The sequence below is a fragment of the Saxophila tyrrhenica genome (assembly GCF_035928015.1).
Source record: "Saxophila tyrrhenica strain CCFEE 5935 chromosome Unknown scaffold_6, whole genome shotgun sequence".
Classification (NCBI taxonomy): domain Eukaryota; kingdom Fungi; phylum Ascomycota; class Dothideomycetes; order Mycosphaerellales; family Extremaceae; genus Saxophila; species Saxophila tyrrhenica.
Genome location: NW_027041738.1, coordinates 893248 through 914464, shown reverse-complemented (window position 1 = coordinate 914464; position 21217 = coordinate 893248). Strand labels below are relative to the sequence as shown.

General features: G+C 56.1%; 11 protein-coding genes across 11 annotated transcripts; 5 read left to right on the top strand and 6 right to left on the bottom strand.

The window, feature by feature from the left end:
• Positions 1 to 18: 18 nt before the first annotated feature.
• On the top strand, positions 19 to 1203 carry LTR77_004429 (uncharacterized protein; the record flags this gene model as incomplete). The annotated part of the gene is made up of 5 exons (XM_064801683.1): positions 19 to 349; positions 403 to 595; positions 651 to 754; positions 804 to 931; positions 982 to 1203. The coding sequence occupies 5 exons, from the start codon at positions 19 to 21 to the stop codon at positions 1201 to 1203; spliced, it is 978 nt and encodes a 325-aa protein (XP_064660313.1).
• Positions 1204 to 1372: 169 nt separating this feature from the next.
• Positions 1373 to 2496, bottom strand: LTR77_004428 (uncharacterized protein; the record flags this gene model as incomplete). The annotated part of the gene is made up of 3 exons (XM_064801682.1): positions 1373 to 1427; positions 1486 to 2345; positions 2413 to 2496. 3 exons carry the CDS (start codon positions 2494 to 2496, stop codon positions 1373 to 1375), a joined length of 999 nt encoding a protein of 332 aa, XP_064660312.1.
• Positions 2497 to 2954: 458 nt separating this feature from the next.
• RPL31B (60S ribosomal protein L31B) lies at positions 2955 to 3551 on the bottom strand (the record flags this gene model as incomplete). The annotated part of the gene is made up of 3 exons (XM_064801681.1): positions 2955 to 3161; positions 3242 to 3316; positions 3444 to 3551. 3 exons carry the CDS (start codon positions 3549 to 3551, stop codon positions 2955 to 2957), a joined length of 390 nt encoding a protein of 129 aa, XP_064660311.1.
• Positions 3552 to 3845: 294 nt separating this feature from the next.
• Positions 3846 to 5684, top strand: PTC5 ([Pyruvate dehydrogenase [acetyl-transferring]]-phosphatase 1, mitochondrial; the record flags this gene model as incomplete). Its single annotated transcript, XM_064801680.1, has 1 exon — positions 3846 to 5684. The coding sequence occupies one exon, from the start codon at positions 3846 to 3848 to the stop codon at positions 5682 to 5684; it is 1839 nt and encodes a 612-aa protein (XP_064660310.1).
• A 312-nt stretch (positions 5685 to 5996) lies between these two features.
• pnk1 (DNA kinase/phosphatase Pnk1) lies at positions 5997 to 7483 on the top strand (the record flags this gene model as incomplete). The annotated part of the gene is made up of 2 exons (XM_064801679.1): positions 5997 to 7367; positions 7430 to 7483. 2 exons carry the CDS (start codon positions 5997 to 5999, stop codon positions 7481 to 7483), a joined length of 1425 nt encoding a protein of 474 aa, XP_064660309.1.
• Positions 7484 to 9642: 2159 nt separating this feature from the next.
• LTR77_004424 (uncharacterized protein) lies at positions 9643 to 11169 on the top strand (the record flags this gene model as incomplete). Its single annotated transcript, XM_064801678.1, has 2 exons — positions 9643 to 9922; positions 9971 to 11169. 2 exons carry the CDS (start codon positions 9643 to 9645, stop codon positions 11167 to 11169), a joined length of 1479 nt encoding a protein of 492 aa, XP_064660308.1.
• Positions 11170 to 11645: 476 nt separating this feature from the next.
• Positions 11646 to 13088, bottom strand: LTR77_004423 (uncharacterized protein; the record flags this gene model as incomplete). Its single annotated transcript, XM_064801677.1, has 3 exons — positions 11646 to 11860; positions 11923 to 12549; positions 12602 to 13088. 3 exons carry the CDS (start codon positions 13086 to 13088, stop codon positions 11646 to 11648), a joined length of 1329 nt encoding a protein of 442 aa, XP_064660307.1.
• Positions 13089 to 13874: 786 nt separating this feature from the next.
• On the top strand, positions 13875 to 14936 carry LTR77_004422 (uncharacterized protein; the record flags this gene model as incomplete). Its single annotated transcript, XM_064801676.1, has 3 exons — positions 13875 to 14310; positions 14360 to 14577; positions 14637 to 14936. The coding sequence occupies 3 exons, from the start codon at positions 13875 to 13877 to the stop codon at positions 14934 to 14936; spliced, it is 954 nt and encodes a 317-aa protein (XP_064660306.1).
• A 90-nt stretch (positions 14937 to 15026) lies between these two features.
• LTR77_004421 (uncharacterized protein) lies at positions 15027 to 16481 on the bottom strand (the record flags this gene model as incomplete). Its single annotated transcript, XM_064801675.1, has 2 exons — positions 15027 to 15512; positions 15543 to 16481. 2 exons carry the CDS (start codon positions 16479 to 16481, stop codon positions 15027 to 15029), a joined length of 1425 nt encoding a protein of 474 aa, XP_064660305.1.
• Positions 16482 to 17574: 1093 nt separating this feature from the next.
• On the bottom strand, positions 17575 to 19336 carry LTR77_004420 (uncharacterized protein; the record flags this gene model as incomplete). Its single annotated transcript, XM_064801674.1, has 3 exons — positions 17575 to 18511; positions 18542 to 18712; positions 18780 to 19336. 3 exons carry the CDS (start codon positions 19334 to 19336, stop codon positions 17575 to 17577), a joined length of 1665 nt encoding a protein of 554 aa, XP_064660304.1.
• Positions 19337 to 19886: 550 nt separating this feature from the next.
• LTR77_004419 (uncharacterized protein) lies at positions 19887 to 20693 on the bottom strand (the record flags this gene model as incomplete). The annotated part of the gene is made up of 2 exons (XM_064801673.1): positions 19887 to 20383; positions 20447 to 20693. The coding sequence occupies 2 exons, from the start codon at positions 20691 to 20693 to the stop codon at positions 19887 to 19889; spliced, it is 744 nt and encodes a 247-aa protein (XP_064660303.1).
• Positions 20694 to 21217: the final 524 nt, after the last annotated feature.

Genomic DNA, 21217 nt, shown 5'->3' with positions numbered 1-21217 from the left:
TGCGACACAAACCTCAACATGGTGAGATCGAATGACATTCCAGGGCTGGTCGTGGAGGTGACGGTAGGCGGAGAGGCCTTGAGGGAGTACCAAAAGGATGATCTCGAGGATGTCGCACGCACGACCACACGATACATCGAAGCCGTGACGGGCCAGGAGTTCGTGGTGTCGATCAAACTCCTCGAGGACTTCAAGTTCATGGGCAACTGCCTCGCAGCGAAGGTCTACGCCGACGGAACTATGCTGACATCGGCGCTCATGTGCTATGAGCTTGATGTCCGTGAGGTGGAGGGCATTGAGATAGGTGATGATACCGTCAGGAAGGCGAGTTTCGCTGATGTCGAAATCGGTAAGCTTAGACGCTCTTTACATCAACGTATTATCTTGCTAATCTGGACCTAGTGAGCGATCGTGGTGTTGTGCCGGGCGAGGCGTCCAAGGTCAAGAATGTCGGTACCATTGTGGTTGTTTTGTCGCACGAGCAGACTACCGAAGAGGACGACAGTGAGGATGAATACATCCAAAATGCGATCGCAGCAATCGAGAGCATCTCCAAGAAGGATGTGAAGGGGCAAGCGATATCGCACAAAGCAGAGTAGGAAGCAAGCTGATCGGCAAAGAGATGAATGAACTGGCTGACCTTATCACAGGTTCGCGGATGCGATGCCATACTCGACGACATACGTCAGCAGTCAGCCGGTCGTCGGAGAGCCCAATCCTTTCGCCACGATCGTCTTCCGTTATAGGTCTCACGGTAAGCCAGCATCCCCAACAGCTTCTCCAGCATGATCGCTAACATCTAGGAGCGATGCTACAAGCCTTGCGCATCATCGAACGCACCCCCACGCCACCACCACCGGAAGAGCGTGACCATGCTGCGCTCAGCCCAGAGGACATAAGGGACATGCAGCGGAGGCTGGTGGAGCTCACGGTAAGCGATGGAATTTCCCATACCAAGTCAGCCAGCTGACGAAAGCGCAGAGGCAGCAGGAAGAGCACGTCCGCGTGAAGCGCGAGCGCGAGGATGGGGATGACAATCCCCGCCCTCGGAGAGTAGCACGAGCGGCAGCCGGCGATACCCAACTGGAGCTTGACGACACTGGTAGCTTCCGTGATCGATCGGAGACGCTCGCACCAGCTGATAGGGTGGTCATCGAGATGATTGAGGCAGCACCGTTGCGCAACGCCACACAGCAAGCTTGACTTACACCCAGATCTGCTAAGTCGATAGCATCTTTGCTCAAGCTGGAGATTCCAGACGAGCATCGGCAGGCATCAGACTGCTGCAGTGTAGCTAAACATGAGCTGGAGGAACCGACTGTGGTATATACATGGTTCTGGTAGGACGTGAAGGGCGCCTGATTGGCATTTATCATTGAGGTGGAGACTCGCCTAGCCCAAACATGCGTATCGAGTTGCGCCATGCCCTACATCAGAATTAGCAACACCATAGCAGGAGGCAAGAGAATTATCACTAATACTCACGCTTCACACACCTCCTCCACCTTGACCTCCTTGGTCGCCGCCACCGCATGCGCAACCTGCGTAATCGCACACGGTTCATTCCTCCCCTTCACCATCACACCCTCCACCCACTTCTCCTTCTTCACCGACTTTGGCAGCGGTGGAGCATCCTTGGTGAACTGTGCACTCGCCTGACTGGGCCGCATCTCGCACCAAGGCCCATCAGTCTCGATCTGCAATCGCTCGAGCGGGACTTCCTTGACCACAGCAATATTCTCCTCGGTCTTCAGACTGCAGCCATTGATTCCGACATCAAACCCAAGGGCGACGATGCCCTGCATCTCTTCCAGGGTGCCGGTGAAGGAGTGTACGACGCCGCGCTTCGGTAGACGGTCGAGCCGGGATTTGAGCAGGCGTTCGAAGTCCTCGGCAGCGGCGCGGGAGTGGAGAAAGAGCGGTAGTCCTAGGTCGCAGGCGAGATCGAGCTGCTTTTCGAAATAGATGAGCTGGGTCTCCTTGTCGCAGAAGTGTAGGCGGTCGTAGTCGAGCCCAATCTCGCCGAATGCTGTTGCTTTGCCTTCCTGCTGTGCCTCTTTCGCTAGCTTCGTGAGCTCGCTGAGAAGAGCGTCTGGTCCATCGGGGTGCTTGGAGAAAGACTTCGCCTGGCATGGATGTACGCCCACGGTTGCGTAGCAGAGGCCCGGGTATAGGTCTGCAAGTTCCACGGCTTTCTTGCTCTCTTCCAAGTCCGAGCCCGTTACCATCATCTTGCGCACGCCGGCGTCCAGCGCGCGTTGTACTACATGTTGCAGGTCGTCTTCGTGGGCACGCTTGCCGTGGTATACGCCGCGGAATATCTCGTCTGTCAGGTTGATGCCGATCTATCTCTGCCGTTCGTGAATGTCAGCTCGGGTCTTAAGCATGCACAAGATGGTAGGGGATACTGACATCTGCGTACTTGAGCTGGGAACCATCTATAGTTCCGTTGGGTACAGCATTCAAGCCGGCGGACAGAGGGTTCTGAGTTGCCATTGCGGCGGTCTTGGTGTAGATGTAAGAGCTCCTGCTGGCTTCGCCTGTTCGTGACCTCGCGCACAAGGGAAGCAGTGGTATCCGGTGTATCAGCACCCGGCTCATGTGGGCTCTCGAGAATTACTGCTGTGATGGAGTGGACGAGAGAAGTGCGCGCACGATCGAGACATGAGGTCGGTTTGGGAGCACGGGCCTGGAAACTTTCGAAGAGGACAACACGAACGCAACACAACTACTTGATATGCTCCTAGCAGAAATTGACGATGACAGGAGTTCTTCATTGGATGGTTGGCAGTCATGTTCTCTGCGGAAGTATGTCAAAGTGCTTCGTTGCTCGAGATTGGACACATTGGTTTGTTGGAAGTTGTTCTTTTGAGTCGGGCTATCAACTCTGGACACCTAGTACACGCTCAACGGTGTCGGGAGGATGCCCTTCCAGATGCTCGTATTCCCACCCTCTACGAGTCCTCCACAACCGCGGTCACCAGACCCTTGGGGTTCTTGACGTTCACCGCCTGCACGTAGGAGTACAGCTTCTCCTTTGCACCCTCCTCGTCGTTACGCTTGCGCGATATCCGCACGCGCAGACGGAATGGCACACCCTTGATACCGGACTCCCACACCTTCTTGTTGAGCTGAGGGTCAAGGCGGACGTCGGAGGTGCCCTGTTAGAGCATCATGTTAGTACTGGCGACGCCATGCAACCAGACGAGGTCAAATCTCTCATGTAAATGCTCTGACATACCATTGCCTTCGTTGCGAACGACCTGATCTCCTTGATGGCTCGCGGTGCCCTCTTCTTGAAGCTCACGCCGTGGACCTGATGTCCCGTTAGATTTTTATCCTTGTCTCAGTCTTCCGTCCGATGCCAGCCCTTTACATCTACCGCAGACATGCAGCAGACGATCCGGGCTCGCCATCCGTGGACTTCATCAAACTGAACGTACTCTCTTGTGCAGGTGGATGGTGTATTCGCGTGCGACGACATCCTCGATGGCGCTGCGCTGCGCGGTCTTGCCGGCGGCGGGCTTGTTTGACTTGGCCTGGTTCGGCATTGTGGGCGAGGTGGATGAGTGTGTGGCGGTGTTGTCAGTGGTCGCTGGTCAAGCAAGAAGTGCTTTCTCAATCGCGAGAGAATTTCCAGGTTGGCTGGTGGGCGCAGGATCGGCGCATCTTGGCATCGGCTTTATCTCTTAAACCCGAATAGGTTTAGCGCCTCTTGCAGGCACTTATGCCTCTAGCCTGATCTGAGAGGAAAGAGCGCGCCTGATCAACCACAGTCCATCACATCGTCCCCTTCACCCCCTCCTCCTCACCTCCGCAGCAACACCCATGACACCGCCGGTCCGATGCGGCGCGCCATAATCCAGAACCTGCGCACCTTCCGCCGCCCTACACCTCGCAAAGCACTCAAGTCCCTCCGCATCAGCTCGCAGAATGCCGCCTTCCAACGGTCGATAGCCTCGCAACCACAGCAGCCCATGCGTTGGGGACGACGGATATCAGTCCCTGCAGCGCTAGGTGTCGGGGCTGCTGGGTGCTATTACGCATATCAGCAGAGCGGAGCACAGTCAGCAGTCGGAACAGATGCAAACGGAGTGCAAAGCAGAGGCGCGGCAACGGCGACGGCACAAGCATCTGTACAGCACTCGCCGATAGGAGTCCACAGTGCCGAGGTGCCAGAGGCCGTGCGGAAGGCTTTGATCGTTGAGCAGGGTCAGCTATTTACTGCTTCTATACCAGCAGACCAGCCGATCAGCAAGGAGACGGACAACTCTGGTCGAAAAGTGCTGGAGATGCTGACGCCCGAGCAAGCGAACGCAAAGCTGCGCACCAACGAAGAGAGCTACCTCGTCGGTAGAGGAGAGGGTGTGGTCCGATACGATGTTGTTCAGATCCCCAGCAATGATCCGATAGAGGACGACCACGTCGAGAAGATTGTGGAGGTACCGGACAGTACCGCTGCTGCTGGGGATGGGAAGACCAGGTCAGACTGGATGTTCTGGGGTGTATTTGACGGGCATGCTGGCTGGACGACATCTGCAAAGCTGCGACAAACTCTTGTCTCGTATGTGGCGCGGGAGCTGAACGCTACGTACAAGTCCGCGCTGCAGGATCCTGCAGTCACGTTCCCGCCGGCCGAAGCAGTAGACGCGGCGATCAAGAAGGGCTTCGTGAAGCTGGACAACGAAATCACCCACGACTCGGTTCAGAAGGTGCTGAAGTCGCAGTCGAAAGTGGTGGCAGCTGAGATACTGGCACCAGCACTCTCGGGATCTTGCGCGTTACTCAGCTTCTACGACAGCCGCTCGAAGGAGCTAAAGGTGGCTTGCACCGGCGACAGCAGAGCAGTCCTGGGCCGAAGGGCAGGAAGCGGCAAATGGACGGCGACCGCGCTCTCAGTCGATCAGACCGGCGGCACGCCATCGGAAGAGGCTCGACTACGGGCAGAGCACCCAGGCGAGCAATATGTCACCATGAACGGTCGGATTCTCGGAGGTCTGGAACCCAGCCGAGCCTTTGGCGACGCAGTCTACAAGTGGTCAAAGGAGACGCAGGAGAAGATGAAGAACAACTTCTTCGGTCGTTCGCCGTCGAAGTACCTCAAGACGCCGCCATACGTCACGGCAGAGCCTGTCGTTACGACTACAAAGGTTGATCCTGCAAGTGGTGACTTTGTGGTCATGGCCACTGATGGGCTCTGGGAGATGCTGACGAATGAGGAGGTCGTAGGACTGGTTGGGCAGTGGCTGGAGAAGCAGGCCTCGACTTCGAAAACGACAAACTCAGGCAATAACTCCTGGCTACAATCGTGGTTCACCACACAGAAGGCCAACTCCTTGCCAGTCGAGCACCACGATGAAGGTACTTCAAAGGGCCAGCGGGCGCCCATCCGTCAGCAGCAGTGGGGCGTGCCAACCGGCCAGGATGAACGTTTCGTGGTTGAAGACAAGAACGCTGCGACCCATCTCGTACGCAATGCTCTGGGTGGGAAAGACCAGGATATGCTGTCCGCTCTGCTAACACTTCCTGCGCCTTTCTCGCGCCGCTACCGCGACGACCTGACTGTGCAGGTTATCTTCTTCGGCGAGAGCGAGGCTAACGGCAAGGTGGAGTTGAACAAGGAGGCTAGTGCTACTGCGAACGGCGGGAATGGAAATGGGAATGGGGTCAAGGCGAAGCTGTAGGGGTGCTTGGGTACAAGCTCTACTTCTGGGTGCATAGCATAGCATGGCGTTCTGGAGCGCGCATCGCCTGGGGTGCTAGATCTGAGAGCGCACTTGTACTATATAGACGCCGAATGAGAGAGTTCGAACGCTATCTGTTGTCTTGAACAATAAAATATTGAAAGCGGGCATGTGACTTCGCGGACAGACCGCGCTTGCCTAGAGAAGCCCGCGTCTTCCGACTTCAATCCTCGACCTCACATGTTTCTCACTCAAGTATGCCCACGCAACAGAACCTTCCCGCCTTGGGGTAGATGTCGCATTGCCATCGCAATGGAGCCAGGATCCCGCAAAAGACCGATCTCAGTAGACGGCGACGTCTCGCCGCCACCGAGCAAGAGGAAGCTCGCTACAACCACGACCAACAAAGCCGTGTCCAACTTCTTCAAACCAGCATCAGAGAAGGAACCCGAGAAAGTGCGCATTGAGATTCGGCACGAGACGCTGCTCACAGCACAGTATGACAGTGCGCAAAGCAAGTCCCGCCCAAAGCCAGTCAAGATCGCAGCATTCGACTTCGACGACACCCTCATCGCCACCAAATCTGGCCTCAAATTCGCCCGTACAGAAGATGACTGGAAGTGGTGGCATGCTTCCGTACCCGCACGGCTCAAACAGCTGGATGCCGAAGGCTACACGATCGTCATCATCAGCAACCAAGCTGCCGTGAGTCTTCGTGCAGATCCAAAGACCCCGAACGGGATGCGAAGTTTCAACAACATCAAAGGCAAAGTATCGGCGGTATTCAAGGCGCTGGATCTGGGGATCAGCTTCTACGCCGCCACTGCACACGACATCTACCGGAAGCCAAGGTCAGACATGTGGGAGCAGTTGCTGAAGGACTACGGACTCTCGGATGCCGGAGATGTCGATCATGAGGGCAGTCTCTTCGTCGGAGATGCCGCAGGTCGAGCTGGAGATAAGGCGGCCGGTGTGAAGAAGGATCATTCATGCTCTGACCGAGACTTTGCGGCGAACGTGGGTATCAGATTCCAAACGCCGGAGGAGTTCTTCCTGGGTGAGGACACGAAGCCGTTCACGAGGATATTCGATCCCGCAGCACACCTGAGCTCTGGACTGGCTGCTCAAACGGAGACCACACCAGTTCTGTTCACCAAGAAGAACAAGCTCGACCTCGTCCTCTTCTGCGGCAGTCCAGGAGCTGGCAAGTCTACGTTCTATTGGCAGCACATGGAGCCGCTCGGGTATGAGAGGGTGAACCAAGACACGCTAAAGACGAGAGATAAGTGCAAGAAGGCTGCCACTCAGTTCCTGCAGGATGGGAAGGGTGTGGTTGTCGACAACACGAACGCGGACGTCGAGACACGGCAGGATTGGATTGCGTTAGCGAAGAAGTTGAAGGTGCCGGTACGGCTGGTACATTTCACGGCGAGTGCGAAGTTATGTGAGCACAATGATACTGTGCGGGCATTGACAGGAACTCTGGTGAGTCTGCGGTTGAGTTTGCTACAGCAGCTCAACGACTCAGTGGGAGACGTCGACGTGTTCATACTGACAAGTCCACAGATGAATCCGGAGAAGCGAACGATGCTGCCGAAAATGGCATTTACTGGATTCGCCTCTCGCTACCGAGAACCGACGGCAGGAGAGGGATTCCAGGATGTCACCAAGGTGGATTTCGAGGTAAGCTTCCTGTACACGTGGGAATGGTGGAACGACAGGCTGATTGCTGACGATCACGACAGTTCCGGGGGACGGAAGAGCAGAGGAAGGAGTGGTCGAAATATTGGATCTCGTAGCCATACAGCTGCCGCGTTTAACTTTAGGCTTGCGTCGGCGAGCATTTGGATGGATCAACTATGTTATCGCTCCTGCAGGATTGCCACGCGACAAGAATTGAATCGACAGGTCGTGATCGGATCCCTCAGATAAGGCCTGCAGAGGCACGGGCAGCAGTGCAGATTCTCCAGACTCCCGTACCAGACGCGGAAGACCCGACGTACCGGCCCTGTATCGGATGCTGGCCGCTGTTCATGGCTTTAAACCAGGTAAGTGTTTCTGCTGTGCGGCCTTGGTTCTTCTGAATCGCTGACAGCATCGCTCAGTGTTACCTTGGGGCTGAAAGATGTACGCTGTACCTTCTGTCGATAGTGCTCAATGAAACAGTACTGAGCCATCGTCTGGTTCCAATCTATTGACTTGACTGAGAGAGTTGATTCCGGCCTGATTGCGATGGCGAACCTCACTGGCGTGATTCTGTGTGAACTCGCGTTCGAGCGACTCTCTTCCTTCGGTCCAGATGCGTTGGTCGGTTTCGTCGCGATGATTAGAGAAGGCGAAAGCTGATGGAGGATTAAGTGCATGTACGTTTGTGACGCTTATCGCTCGGCATTCTAACAATCAAACTCCTTCCTTCGCTTCTATTCGTTTAGGAGAGCAAAGCATTCTACGCCCTACGGGCCTCCTGGGTGACCAAAAAACCGTGACAGCTCTCTGCCAAGATCCCGTTTACCTGTCACGGTTTTTGTCACCCAGGAACGGGCTCCTACCGGTGATGGGCCCGCCAGAAATCTTCAGTGGAAGTGACACAGGCTGGACAGGTTCATCGGCAGGGATGCAATCCTTGAATCCTGGCTGCCATCCTACTTCCCCGAAAGTTTGGAAAAAGGCGCGCCCAAGCGAGCAACTTCGAGCATCCCCGACGGGAGATACATCCCACCATCCTGGTTACTGACGATGTTGTGTTCAACATCTATTTGCGCCCCGGTCGCACAGCGCTGTTTGACGATCGGACAAACCTGCAGAGGCCAGTCACCTGAGCAGATCAGGCGTCTGCAGTGGCCGTTTCAACGGCGCAACGTGGTTTTTGCTGTCGTGTCGTAACCTTGCAGCTGCAGTCAACTGTCAAAAGGAATGGCGCCCTGGGGTGCAGCGATCGGGAATGTCCCTCCTCCCATCCGAAGTGCGCTGAGAGAGAAAGGATTTCTATTGCTCCACCACTGGGCTGGGCCCGTCTTTCCTTTCTCGGGCAAAGTTCTTCTCCGGCAGACGAGGCCTCACCCGGCAGACTTCAGAGTAAGCTCAACAGGAACCGCACAACGGCCATTAGCCTGAACCACGGGGCTGCTGGGCTCGCTGCCCGACTTGCATGCAGGCTGCATGAAGAAACGGCACGGCTTGCATCCCCGGATGCGTTGCAGGTGTCCCAGGTGCTGCCGGCAGCCAGTCCCGGGCGGTTGTGCGAGGTGAGCGCTCAGCGGGCTCTACGAATCTCATACAAGGAGGCAAGAGACAATGGGCAGCGCAGTAGACACAAGAGCCATTGTGCAGCTGCCAACGAGTCAGAAAATGACAGCGACCGAGGAACAACGGGCGAAACCGACTCCTCGCGGTGGGGCCGCGAGAGCGAAGGGCGTTCCAATTTGCTGGAGAGCCTTCGTCGCGCCACAAGCCGCCGTCCGCGTCTTGTGCGTTAGTCCCCGTTAGCATCACCAGCAAAACTTTGTGCCCACCCACCTTTTCCAGGCTCTGATCCTCCAAACGCCTTCCCGTGTTTTCATTCGAGCGCATCTTTACTTCACCCGCCTGCGCCTCTGCCCGTCGCGACTCTCATCCCGAAACCCATTGTCGTGCTCTCAGGTCCGGCGACAACACACTCGAGCACCTCTCTGCACCTTCGTGCCCTTTGCGACGCCCAGAAGCCCTTCTCGACAAACCAGCATTCGTGCCGCGCCAGCGCATCGCGCTTCGGAAGCGACAGCATCGTGGCACCTCCCAACAGCCACACGTCTATATCCAACCTTCGATGCATACAGATTCCGCTGCCAGGCAATGACAATGACTCAAATACTGTAGCGACCAAGGTCACGCCGACAACGCGAGCATGAAGAAAATGCGCTCATTAACTTTTCCAAAACTCGCGACTTCCCGGACTTCAGACGATCAACAGGACGACGCGATGGCGTTTGCAGCACCGCATTACCAGTCTGCGCCGGGCCACTCACGCGATTCGTCCGCCGCGTCGTGTCAATCGTCTCCGATCACACCTTCTTTCTCTATCCGGAGCCATAGCCGCTGGCCCAGTTCAAGCTCGTCGCTTGCTACCTCTCCGGATTCACCATCTCACAGTGCAACAAACAAAACGACGCTCGAAGATCTTCTCGAAGAGTCCGCTGAGCGAGAAGACGGGATCAGCAGCTTCGAGACCGAAGGCCTCGGCGACGAGCCCTTGTGCATTTGTAGGTTGAGCGAGTGATGATCCTGCAATGCCATGCTAACCATTTCAGGTGACACGCCTTTCTGTGAGCACCAACAAGCTGAGGCTACGACTCCAACACCCTTTCCATCGTTCCCAGAATGGACACGCGGAGATGACAGGATCTTCAGCTACTCGGCGTCTGGTCACTCTGTCAAACGGAGTCGATCTGGCGAAACTTCGCGAAGCACAGTAGGCTCTCGAAGGCGCCAAAGACTGCGCTCGATCTCCAGCAGTCTCTTCCGCGAAAGACGACCTACTACCTCTGTGACAAACCATACTGTGCAGAGCGCGCCACCAACCCCTGGATCTTCCTCGCGGCGCCCATCCATCACCGAATATCTTTCCCGGCAGTTAGAACCTCGTCGGACGATTAGCAGTTCTAACCGGCGGACTCTTTCGTTCTCCAATGACACTGGCGAACCATCGTTCCTGGAACGGATCGAAAGTCGGGAGGCCTGGGAGACGCAGCTTTCAAGTGACCCTGTCGACCGCGAGGGCAACTCTTCGACACCTCTTCTACCACCATTACTCTCGAGCCTACGAGACCCTTCGGACGAGGCACTGCGTTCGCCGCTTCAATCTCCAAGTGTGGCCACTCAAAGTGAGACCGCATCAATCTACAGTCCTGTGCCTCACGGACTATTGACTCCTCCACTTTCCGCGAAACCCTCCTTTACCTCCTTCAACGTCCCACCAGCTTCCACATATGCGGCGCCGGAGAAGGATTACTGGGCCATCAAACTCGGACACGCCAACTTCGACATCGAGCCCAGGCCCTACATGCCACAGCAATTCACCAGAGAGTCATGTCGGCGGTTACTCAAGGACTGGGAAGCCGCTCGTGTCGAGTACATGCGTGTCATCGCGCGGGTGAGCGAGCATTATGGACCATCATCACCAACCTACAGCCTTACCGAGGAGAAGTGGGCCGAAATCGACAAAGCGTGGCGCTCCAACCTCGACAAGGCGAACGCTGAAGCCGAAGCGAACGGCGAGATAGGAGTTCATCAAAGCCTGGCCGAGACCCAGCCCTTAGCGAAGATGCCTTCTCTCTCGGACCCAAACCAGCCCACGAAGTTCCTCAACGTCGACGAAGCCAACATCGTCGGTCCCATGGTCCAGTACACGAAGATGCAGCAGACCTCGCCCAAACGACCCAGTTTCTTCGGCGTCCTCAAAGACCCCTCGTCCATCCTCAACCGCTCCCTCTTCGGCTCGAAACGATGATGCGGGCCCTCTCTCTTTTGTGACTTCCGACATGTTATTGCTACAAATGATGCGACCAACGATAAATTACGACCTTACACGAAAACACCCACTGTGTATAAACACCTCAGCGCGGCGCTTGACGACCGAAAATCGCTGGCGGCCACTGCTAGGGGCGCGCTGGCTAAAATGGGGAATGGGGGCAGAGGCATTGCCAGGCGCTGTAGATAAATGGATCCTGCTCTCGCGAGCGAACTTCAATTGGCACGACTGCCGCCCTTTCGTCTGTGCATGGGTGGCTTATGTGAACGAATACCCTTGTTGCGATGAAGACGAAGATGAAAGTGGGGATGGACATCGCAAGTGCTAGAGATGGAAGGCAATCAGGTAGATGAAGAATCTGAATATTCTCATCAAAAGCATTTCGCTATCATCGTTACGCGCCAGTGCTATGCCAATTCCCCACGCTATGCAGTCATTCATGTACAATCGTGATCTTAAGCCAACAGCACTGCAAATACCAACGCAGCGCCCAGCACAATCCAACTACTCTGTACAATAGGAGCAGCGGATTGGTCTCCCATTCCGCAGCATTGGCGATTGTACGTCACGCCGTTCGCTTTAGCGGCGACTTCGAAGACGGCGCCCGGTCCTGGCTTTCCCAGGTTATAGTAGTCGACCAGGAGGAAGTTGGGCGGTCTGCCCCACATCTCTGCTCAGGTAGTTAGTACGAGTGAACACACGATCCGAATTGAGGTGGGCGACAAGACGTACCAGTGCAATTCTGCGACATACGCTCCAACTGCCCAAACTTATCAAACATCCCATTCGTCTGATTAATCTCCGCCGTGTTCGGGATGAGAATCTGCTCGCCCGAGCCTCCTCCGATCAACGCCCCGAGATCCACCGCAGTGTTCAGGTTGTGGTTCGCGAGATACATGAAATGGTTCCTCGCGATCTTCTCGCCCAGATTCGGCGGCCGCTGCTGCGTGCATGGGAAGTTCTGGTCGGTGGGCGAGAAGGGCGTTTCCCAGATGTGATGGAACTGGTTCAGGACGTAGGGGACGGCGGTCTGGTTGGCTTTGTAGTCCATGAACAGCACCATGCGCTTTCCCGAGAGGATCATCTCGGCGAGTGTGGGCCATTGCTCCAGTCGCTGGGGCACGTATTCGGGTTCGTAGAGGTAGCGCGCGATGCCCGAGTTTTGGATGGCGGGGACGTAGTTTTCGACGTCCGTCATGTCGCTGTTGACGATGAGCCAGGTGACGACGTCGTAGGGGTGGTCGTCGAGCCAGCTGGCGACGGTCTCGAGGGAGGATTGGAAGGTGCCGGCGTTGAGGAGGTCGCAGGAGGTGTGGCAGTTGTAGACGGTGTCGTTGACCCAGTGGGTCTCGCCTTGCACTGGTGGGGTGTTAAGTCTTTGTATCATGGCTGTGGTTCTCGAAGTACTCACGCATCCTGACTCCATCGTCCAGCTGGAATTGAATGGGATACTCCTGGTTGCTACCAGCATTGTTGTCTACGGAGAACACGGAATTGTGCGCGCACACGTTTGTTATGTTGCTGTACTTCCTCTGACAAAACTCGGGGTAGCCGTTGCAGGGTATCGTGTTGGTTGCTCTCGGTGCGGTGCTCGTCGAGCTTGCAGTCTGCGTCCCATTTGATGTGTGCGTCAATCCTCCTATTAATGTCACAGATTTAGAGGTGGCGGTCTTCGTGATCTGAGAGTTGCTCGATGATGTTGCCGTGGCATTCTGACGCCTGGTTTCGACTGTGCTTTGTCCGTCCACCGAGATGTATGTATATCGGGTCCCGTCGAAGTCGGAGGAGGAGATGGTCGACAGCGTCTCGAAAGTGGTCGAGTAGAACTCATTCGTGGTCGTCTGCGCCCTCGCCTCGAGTGCTGTCACGCAGAGCAGCCATAACGCTGCTGGAAGCATGCTGGTGCCTCGTCTTGAAGATAACGATGCTGAAGAAAGAATGGAACGCCGCTCAAACGAGACCAAACAATACCAACGAGGACATGTGAATCAGACTGCTGCGGACCAACCTTTGAGGCATCCGGCGTCTTCCACCGACTCAATAGTCGCGCCACGGGCAACGCACTGATGGTTTGTCTCGAAAAGCTTCGAGGTCCACGGAGATGACGTCTCCTGCTTCGCTGCCGTGGAGCTATCCGAGCTGAACGCGCATCTGCCCAAGCTTATTATCGAGTTGCATCTGACCGTTGTTGTTCGCTTGACAACTTCGACTGGAAGATGCCCGAGTACGGCCTTCGGGCGAATCAACCACAACCACTCTTCCAGCATCCTCTACCATCCAGCAAGGACATCCAATCCTCAACCACGCGAGCATCGACGACGGCGCCGAAACAGACTCGCACGCTAAGCGACAAGATCCCAGCAACAGATCAGTGCGCCGCGCAGTATCCGCCCCAAATCGGCGGGCAGAGTGACGTCTGCAAGAGATCGATCTTTTGAGCATCCGCGAGACGGACGCGCACCCCGTCGACGTATCTGTGCTGTAAGCTTTCTGCGGAGCGTTGAATGTGGATCTTGTATGTCTGTCGATTTCGCGGTCTGTCTTGATCTGTCCTCCTGGGACGACCTCACCTGTTGTGCCTTCCTACCCGGTGTTCTGTAGACCTATCCCGACGGGGCCAACCAGGCCACTGAGGTCCCTCCATCCTGCCATCCTTCCATCCTTCACGATAGACTCCTCCAACCATGTTCGGCCGCAACAAGAGCAAGTCCTCCGACGACACCCTGGTCAACGACGAATTCCACCCCTCGAAACAACAGATCAAACGAGCCACACGAACACGCTTCATCTGGGCCCTCCTCACCTCCTTCCTCCTCCTCGTCTCCATCGTCTTCATCATCCTCGTTGAGGTCGGCAGCACCAGCCTCGGCTCCATCCGGACCGACATCTACTTCATCAGACTCGATTTGGCAGACATCATACCCGTGCGGGTGCCCAATGCTGTTCTCATCAACTCGATAGCGCAGTCGTTGGGTCTGCATGACTTCTACACAGTCGGACTATGGGGGTTCTGCGAAGGGTATAATGGGCAGGGCTTCAATTTCTGCTCGAAGCCAGAGACGCTGTATTGGTTCAACCCAGTGAATATATTGCAGAATGAGCTGTTGGCTGGGGCAACGAGTATGTCATAATATCGCATGGGGAAGGGACGCTGGCTGACAATCTGTAGTCGCTCTACCCGCACAGATCGACGATGTCCTCAATCTCATCCATACGGTGTCCAACTGGATGTTCGCTCTGTTCTTGACTGGAGCATGCTTGAGCTTCTTCACAATGTTCATTGTGCCAGTATCGGTGTTCTCGCGCTGGGCGACATTAGCAACCATGCTGCTCACCTTCTTTTCAGCACTCTTCACGACTGTGGCCACCGTTCTTGCTACGGTGATGGTGAGTTTTTGAACTTCTCATTTCCTGGACTACTTGCTGACAAATGTGTTTTTTTCTAGTTCATCATCATGCGGAACGCCATCACCTCAGTCACCCAGCTCAACATCGGTGCCAGCATTGGTGTCGAGATGTTCGTTTTCATGTGGATAGCAGCCGGCGCCGCCATCCTCGCCTGGATAATTCAGCTGGGACAGTGCTGCTGCTGCGCTTCGAGACGAGACGTCCGGACAGGTCGAAAGCGAGGCAGCAAGAAGGCCTACCGAGGCGAAAGCAACGCCGAGAGCAACGGGGAGAGCAGTGGCGAGATGTCCGAAAAGCAGCCTGGCAGATTCTCCCGCCTGCGTGGTCGAAAGGAATGAAAGCCAAGTCTTCCAGCACGAAGTCGATGATTGACCTGATGATGTTAGCATAGCGCAGCGTTCTAGCCTGAATGTTACTGTACCTTTGCTTCAAGGCTGCGAGCCATGCGTATCCTGCTGCTCCAAGAACGCCTCCGGATCACTCTCGAAACCGCGCTGCTGGCGTGTGGTATCCAAGCCTCTCATCCGCCTCTCCGCCCGCCGGTACTCCCTTACGCTGGCATCCAATTCCATCCGCGCCTGCTGCTGCGCAGCCCAATCTTGCCGCTGGTACAGCTCCTCCTGCTGCTGTCCGTACAAGCCATCGTGCTCTGGGATCGTTATGCCCTGCGGAACTCCCCACTCTCTCTGTTGTGGGTACATCGCACCCTGCAGATTGTCCGACTCGTTCTGGTACTGGTACGCGCCGCCGTGCTGCGCATGATACAGCCCACCCTGCAGCATATTCGCCCCATCCCGATACTGGTATGCGCCACCGTGCTGTTGATACATCTCACACCCCTGCCAAGAACCTCCCGCCGCCTGCCATGCCGCCTCTGCCTCCTGCCACGCCACCTCTGACCCGTACGCTTGCTGCTGATTCAGATAGTAAAACGTCGGACTTACCTCTTCAGCATGCTGCTCCCGTCCATACGGAAACGAAGCCCACCTCTCGGCGTCTGGCTGCTGGCTGTAAGAACCTTCTTGCGCAGCATTGCGGTCCCCATGTCGGCGACTATACTCTTGGAAAGAACTCTCGATGGTGCCTTCCTCACCAGCTCCCAAAGCCGGAACCGGCAGGAACAGCGGAAAAGGCTCTCGAAACCCCTCCCGCTCCACCACCACCTCGTCCTCCCCTTCTTCCGCACCACCCTCAGCACACCCACCGAACCCATCGCCAACATCACTCGACCTCCTCCGCCCACCCGAGTTCCGTATCTCAGGCAATCGCCACTTGCACCACCAATCCATGCGCTCGTCCTTCTCCTCCTTCCGTATCGCGCGTTGCGCCTTCTCCGCCAAGCGCCTTTGACGCGCCACCTTCATCTCAGCAATCGTCCTGGAAGCCCTCGCAGTCACGTTCTCGACGCTCTGCGGGAGCAGTCTCGCACCCTCCTGCACATCCGGACTCTCCGGCCACAAGTCCTTGTTGCGCTTCTGCGTCTGTTCGAGCTCTTTGATGTCCTTCTTCATCTGCGCTTTGACGGCTGTTACGGCTTCCTCGTGTTCAGCTTCCTCCTGGCGGTCTTTGGCTGCTTGCTTCGCTAGCTTTCCGAAGCCTTTGCCGATGTGCTTGGTCGCTGCTTCGGTGCCGACGGTGTGGAAAGCTTTCTGGCCGACGATCATGCTTGCCGGGAGTAGGCCTTTGCACCATCCGAGCAGGCCGGTACATGCTTCGCAGAAGGCTGTGCTGCTCATTTTGGCTGGTCCGGTAGGTGGTGAGCATCTCTCGAACGGCATGCTGTTCTTCCGCAGATAGGATTTGTGGTCGCAGAGGCTCTCGAATTGGGTGGTGCCAGTCGTGTGGTCGCAGGCCCAAGTCGTCGGGGTGGTGTAGATGCACATTGTGGTGGCGAATAAGGGGTGGTTTGAAGGTCTCCGTCAGTGATGGTTCAGGAAGTGGTGTGGTGCACTGGCAGTCTTCAGCGGGCAGAGGTGTTCGAGATTCGCGCGTTCGCTCGAGAAAGAATTATCCAGCACTCACGGCAAAGATCGTGCGCTGGTGGACAGGTGGCGGTGCGGCACGACAGTACACAGCATATCGTCGTCGGCTGATGCGGTGTAATCTTCCTGACCGGTGAGAAGAACTGGAAGCAGTTGACTTTTGTGTGCCGCAGAGTGTGTAGTGAGGTTAAAGAAGATGACGTCGCGGTCAGTCAGACTGTCAGTGTTGTTGACATGTGAAAATCGGTCAGACACTTGACTTGCCCTCGTACAACCAACCTGGCTTCTGAAGGACGACTAACCCGTGGTGCGACCCTGCGTGATCTTTGATGTTCAGCCGGTCACTATCAAAAAGAGCGTCTCCCTCCACGTAGGTCTAGCTGCTACGCCGTGCTTCTCTGCCGATCTGCTGCCATGCACACCCTCCGCGAAGCACAGCACAGTCCATACCAAGATACCCCGTACGCCGGAACCAAGAATCCAAGATAACGAAAGCGCATCATGTCAAGCATCGTCGTCCCGGACGAAAGCACGATAGACCGTCAGCGTTTGTCCCCCCGTTTTGACAGAACTGAAAACACCGGGGAGCCGCAACGCAATGACCTCACCTCATTGCAGGACAACAGGTTTCTTCAAAGTTCCCATCTTCGACACCCCATACCACGGCTCCCTCGCCTTCCACTCCGGAATCTTGACGATTAGAGCAGCAGTGGAGTACCTCACTCGGAGCTCAGCTTGGTTTCCATACCGCAGTCTCGCATCAGCTTCGATATTTCTTCGACAATGGCACATGCCGTACTCACCACCATCTTCGTCTCACTCATCTCTCGTTGCCTTTCTTGCCAACCCAGACAATCTTTTCACGTTCCTCCATTCTGTACTTCACAGACGTCACTCCGTCCGGAGGATACTCTCGTCCATCATCAGAATCGACGTCGGAATCGTCACCATCATCGTCCGACCAGCGATATCGGTCCACGTCCAAATCCCTGTCTTAGCTATCGTCCCCTTCTCCCTCGCTCCAATCCGGTCTGACTGTGTGCGCTTGCAAGTTCGAAGTGAACCGGCCATCCAAAGGCCGCCGTGAGCGCCTGTGCTGTTCGTACGCGTTGTTCAGTAAGCCAGTGATCGCTTCGGACGGAAGGTTGGCCTTGGATGTCGCCTCGAGAGCGACCACGAGTCCCATCGCCATCGCGACTTCATACAGCGCCATGTCGGAACCATTGAGCATGCTCGCAACGAACTGGTGGAGTCGTTCATGTGTGTGCGGGTAGCTGTGGGCGAGGTGGAAGCCCAGATATCCTCCTTTGGGAAAGAACTGCTTAGTCGTGAGCGCCTTGCGAAGATGGCCGTAGAGTGGTAGAGAAGGCGGGTCGAGACATTTCATGGCTCCAGTAAGCAATCCGGTCCCGGGGGCAAGGAAGAGGTTGTAAGTCAGGGTGACTCGGTGGCCGGACGTCACCTCCAACACCTCGTGCTGGCAATCGCTGTAGAATGCTGCCCAGCGTATCGCAGGCTTATCGATGCCCCATTTGTACACCACCTCACGTCCGGAGTGGCGCACAGCTAAGGCGCCCCCTTCGAAAGGGACCGGGAGACAGACCACCAGGGAGCCGGTCTGCATATCGCTTCTGGGCGTGTCGACATGTGCTTTGAACATCCCGGATGGCCCGCTGCAGACGTTCAGCTTGTACAGCTCGGCGCGATTGCCGCGGCTCAGCATCCGCCGCTTTGGATCGTTCGGTCCAATATCGAAAGTTTTCATTTCTCCGTCCCTGGTCTTGAGTCGCTGGGCCAGGAGGTCCACGAGATCGGCCTTCTTTGCCAGGCCGGATTGAGACTGGTCAAGCCGTTCGATCAAACGCGACGTCTCTTTTGTGATGGAGGGAGCCACCTGCAGGGCCTCCAGACATGGCTGGATGATGGAATTGCTGACGAAGTCTCCGCGTCCTCATCCGCACCGTAGAATGGCGGCGTGGATGTTGGTTTCCTGATCGTGCGACAGATCATACTTCTCTGCTACTTTGGAACGTGGAGGTGAAGGCTCAAGCTCGCCAGCGACTGAATGCAAGAAATACTGGTCGATGATACCAATGAGACCAGCTTGGTAAGGACAGAAGTTTGTCATGAAGCTGGATGATGGAGTGCAATATTAGTATTCCACTCAAACGTCAGGAAATGCACTGAAGAGCAACTTACTCGTCCACACCCAAAGCGCCAGCCCTACGATACGACTCATCGTAAACATCCTCTCCACCCCTCCCAAAAGTCGCAGGCTCACAACCCTCAACCAACTGCTGCAAAGCAACCCCCTCCTCGTCATTCAATACTGGCAGCGTAAGCTGTCTTCCCATCTGATCCTTACCCCACCGCAACGCAACACTCCTCGCAGTCATCCTCATGCCATTGAACTTCTCATCCAGAACCGGCGTCAGCTCTCCGGACTTCATGGGCCCCTCCGGCGTCAACAAGATCGGGATAGTGCCGCCGCAGGCGAAGGTGGCCTGCCGGGTTTCTCGCTGGAGCAGCTTGGCGAAGTCGTTCAGGGCGTGGCGTTCGAAGTTGGCGGCGGTAGGTGCTGGCTTGCGCTCGACTGGCTCTTCAGCAGGAGCTGGAGTCTCACTGGCAGCCTCGTCGGCCTCCATGCCTGAGATGGTGGCCTGGGAGTCCATGGCATCGTGATCAGGGTGCCGGCTGCTCGAGGCCATCGGCGTCTGAAATTCCATCTCAGAGCCGAGGAAGGGGTCGTCGGACATAGTGGTGGGAACGCGGAGCAGAGGGTGAAATGAGATGGGGCAAAAAGCAGACGCGATGACGAGAATGCGCGAAGAGACTGAGAGTCTGCCATCTTTCTAGAGTCGACGACTGTAGACGTCTTATACCCTCGACGACTACACACTGTGCAACGACGGCAGCCTCACGCAGGGGAGAAGCATTCACGTTGAGATGTTGAAGTTGAAGTCGCATATCAATGGTGCAGCTGCCTGGTAAGTATTCCGTCAAGCAAGGAAGGTGCCGCCCTGTACAACATCAGTAGGCGGCGAGACCCTCAAAATTCACGAAAAGGATGAGATGATGATGAGATGAGCCAACGAAATATTCATGCCCAAAGATCTAGAAAATGTATCATACGGCGAGATCGCAAATTCATCTCCAAGCCGTGTCCCCATTCATCCATCCATCGATGGCGGCGAGATCCGCCAGTCTTCATCCACATCCTTATCAACTGCCTATCAAAGGCAGGATAATAGCCCAAATATACGTTCAAAGGAAATTCAGGTCGATGCGAATCAATCGCATCGACAATCACGCCGCAAAAGTGGCCTCCTCAAATGTACCCACGCCGTCAGTGTTGTCATCCGTTTTCCGGTGGTCCGTCTCCTTCTGCATCGTCTCCAGCTGCTTGCCATCGTTCTTGTCGGTGATCAGCCCCTTCAGCCACTTGTTCTCCATCTCGAGCTGCTGGACCTTGCCCTCAAGCGCGTTGACCTTATCGGTCATCTCCTTCGTGGCTTTCTCGAGGGCTTGCTCACGCTGCTTCTTCTTGATGCGGAAGCGGGCGGAAGCGGCGGTGTTGCGACGGCGCTTGTCTTCCTCAGCTGCCATGCGGGAATTCTCTTCCAAGTCGGCGGCAGATGGGACGGAATTCGCAACACTGGCCTTGCGCTTGCTGCCCGGCTGTGGGGCGAAGGCCAGCTGGTGGTGCGGCCGCGGTGGGTACTGGCCATGAAGACCAGCGGCCGGTGAGGAGCTCACAGTGGAAGGGTAAGTCTGGAATTCGCCAAATTGGTAGGCAGGAGGACCTGGGGTGCAAGTCAGTGGTGATTCTTGCGACGACTGTAACGTCCCAGTCGTCTTCGACATACCATTCACCACACTCGGATGCTTCTGCTCGCCATTCGGCGGCGAGCGGTTCGTATTGGTATTGAACTCGACATTGTTCGGGTTGAAGCTGTCGAAGTCGAAGAAGTCGGCGTGGGCGAGAAAGTCAAGGTCGTCGCCAATGTGCGCGATGTCGTTGGGCAGCTCATGGCCGGGCGCCGGGATGGTGTTCAAGCCATGAATGTACTGCGACACATTCGGTGCGCGACGGCTATTGCTATAGCCAGACATGGTCGACAAACGAAGGCCACTTGGCGTCGAGACAACTGCGTGCGATGGCGTGCGAGGAGGGAGACGGGAGCACAAGGCGTGATTTGCAGACCCCTTTGTCCACCGCCACTCAGCGCCTCGAGGCTCAGCCCGTGCCGCGGGAAGGAGACAATGTCGACAACCGGTTCCCCCGCTGCTCTCTCACTGTAGTGTTGTTGTTGGATGGTATAGGACGTGAAGAAGAGTCGGTCACTCCTAGGGCCAAGTAAACGGGCAAGGCCAAGGGCCGGAAGGGGTGGGTGAGCGCGGGCGGGGCTGATGATTGATCTCGAAGCGCAAGCGCAAGCGCAAGCCTCGCTCACCGACGCGGACCTCAGCAAATTCAAACCGCTGCTTGTCGGGCCTTTACCCGAAGCGAATCAACCAACACCACGCCCCCACGCTTTCCCCTTCGTCCTCTTTGCTCTCGTGAGGGATGTTCTTGGTATACGCCCAGGAGACGAATCGGAGCGTCTTCTCGTATGTTCCGGACAGCGATTTGGATA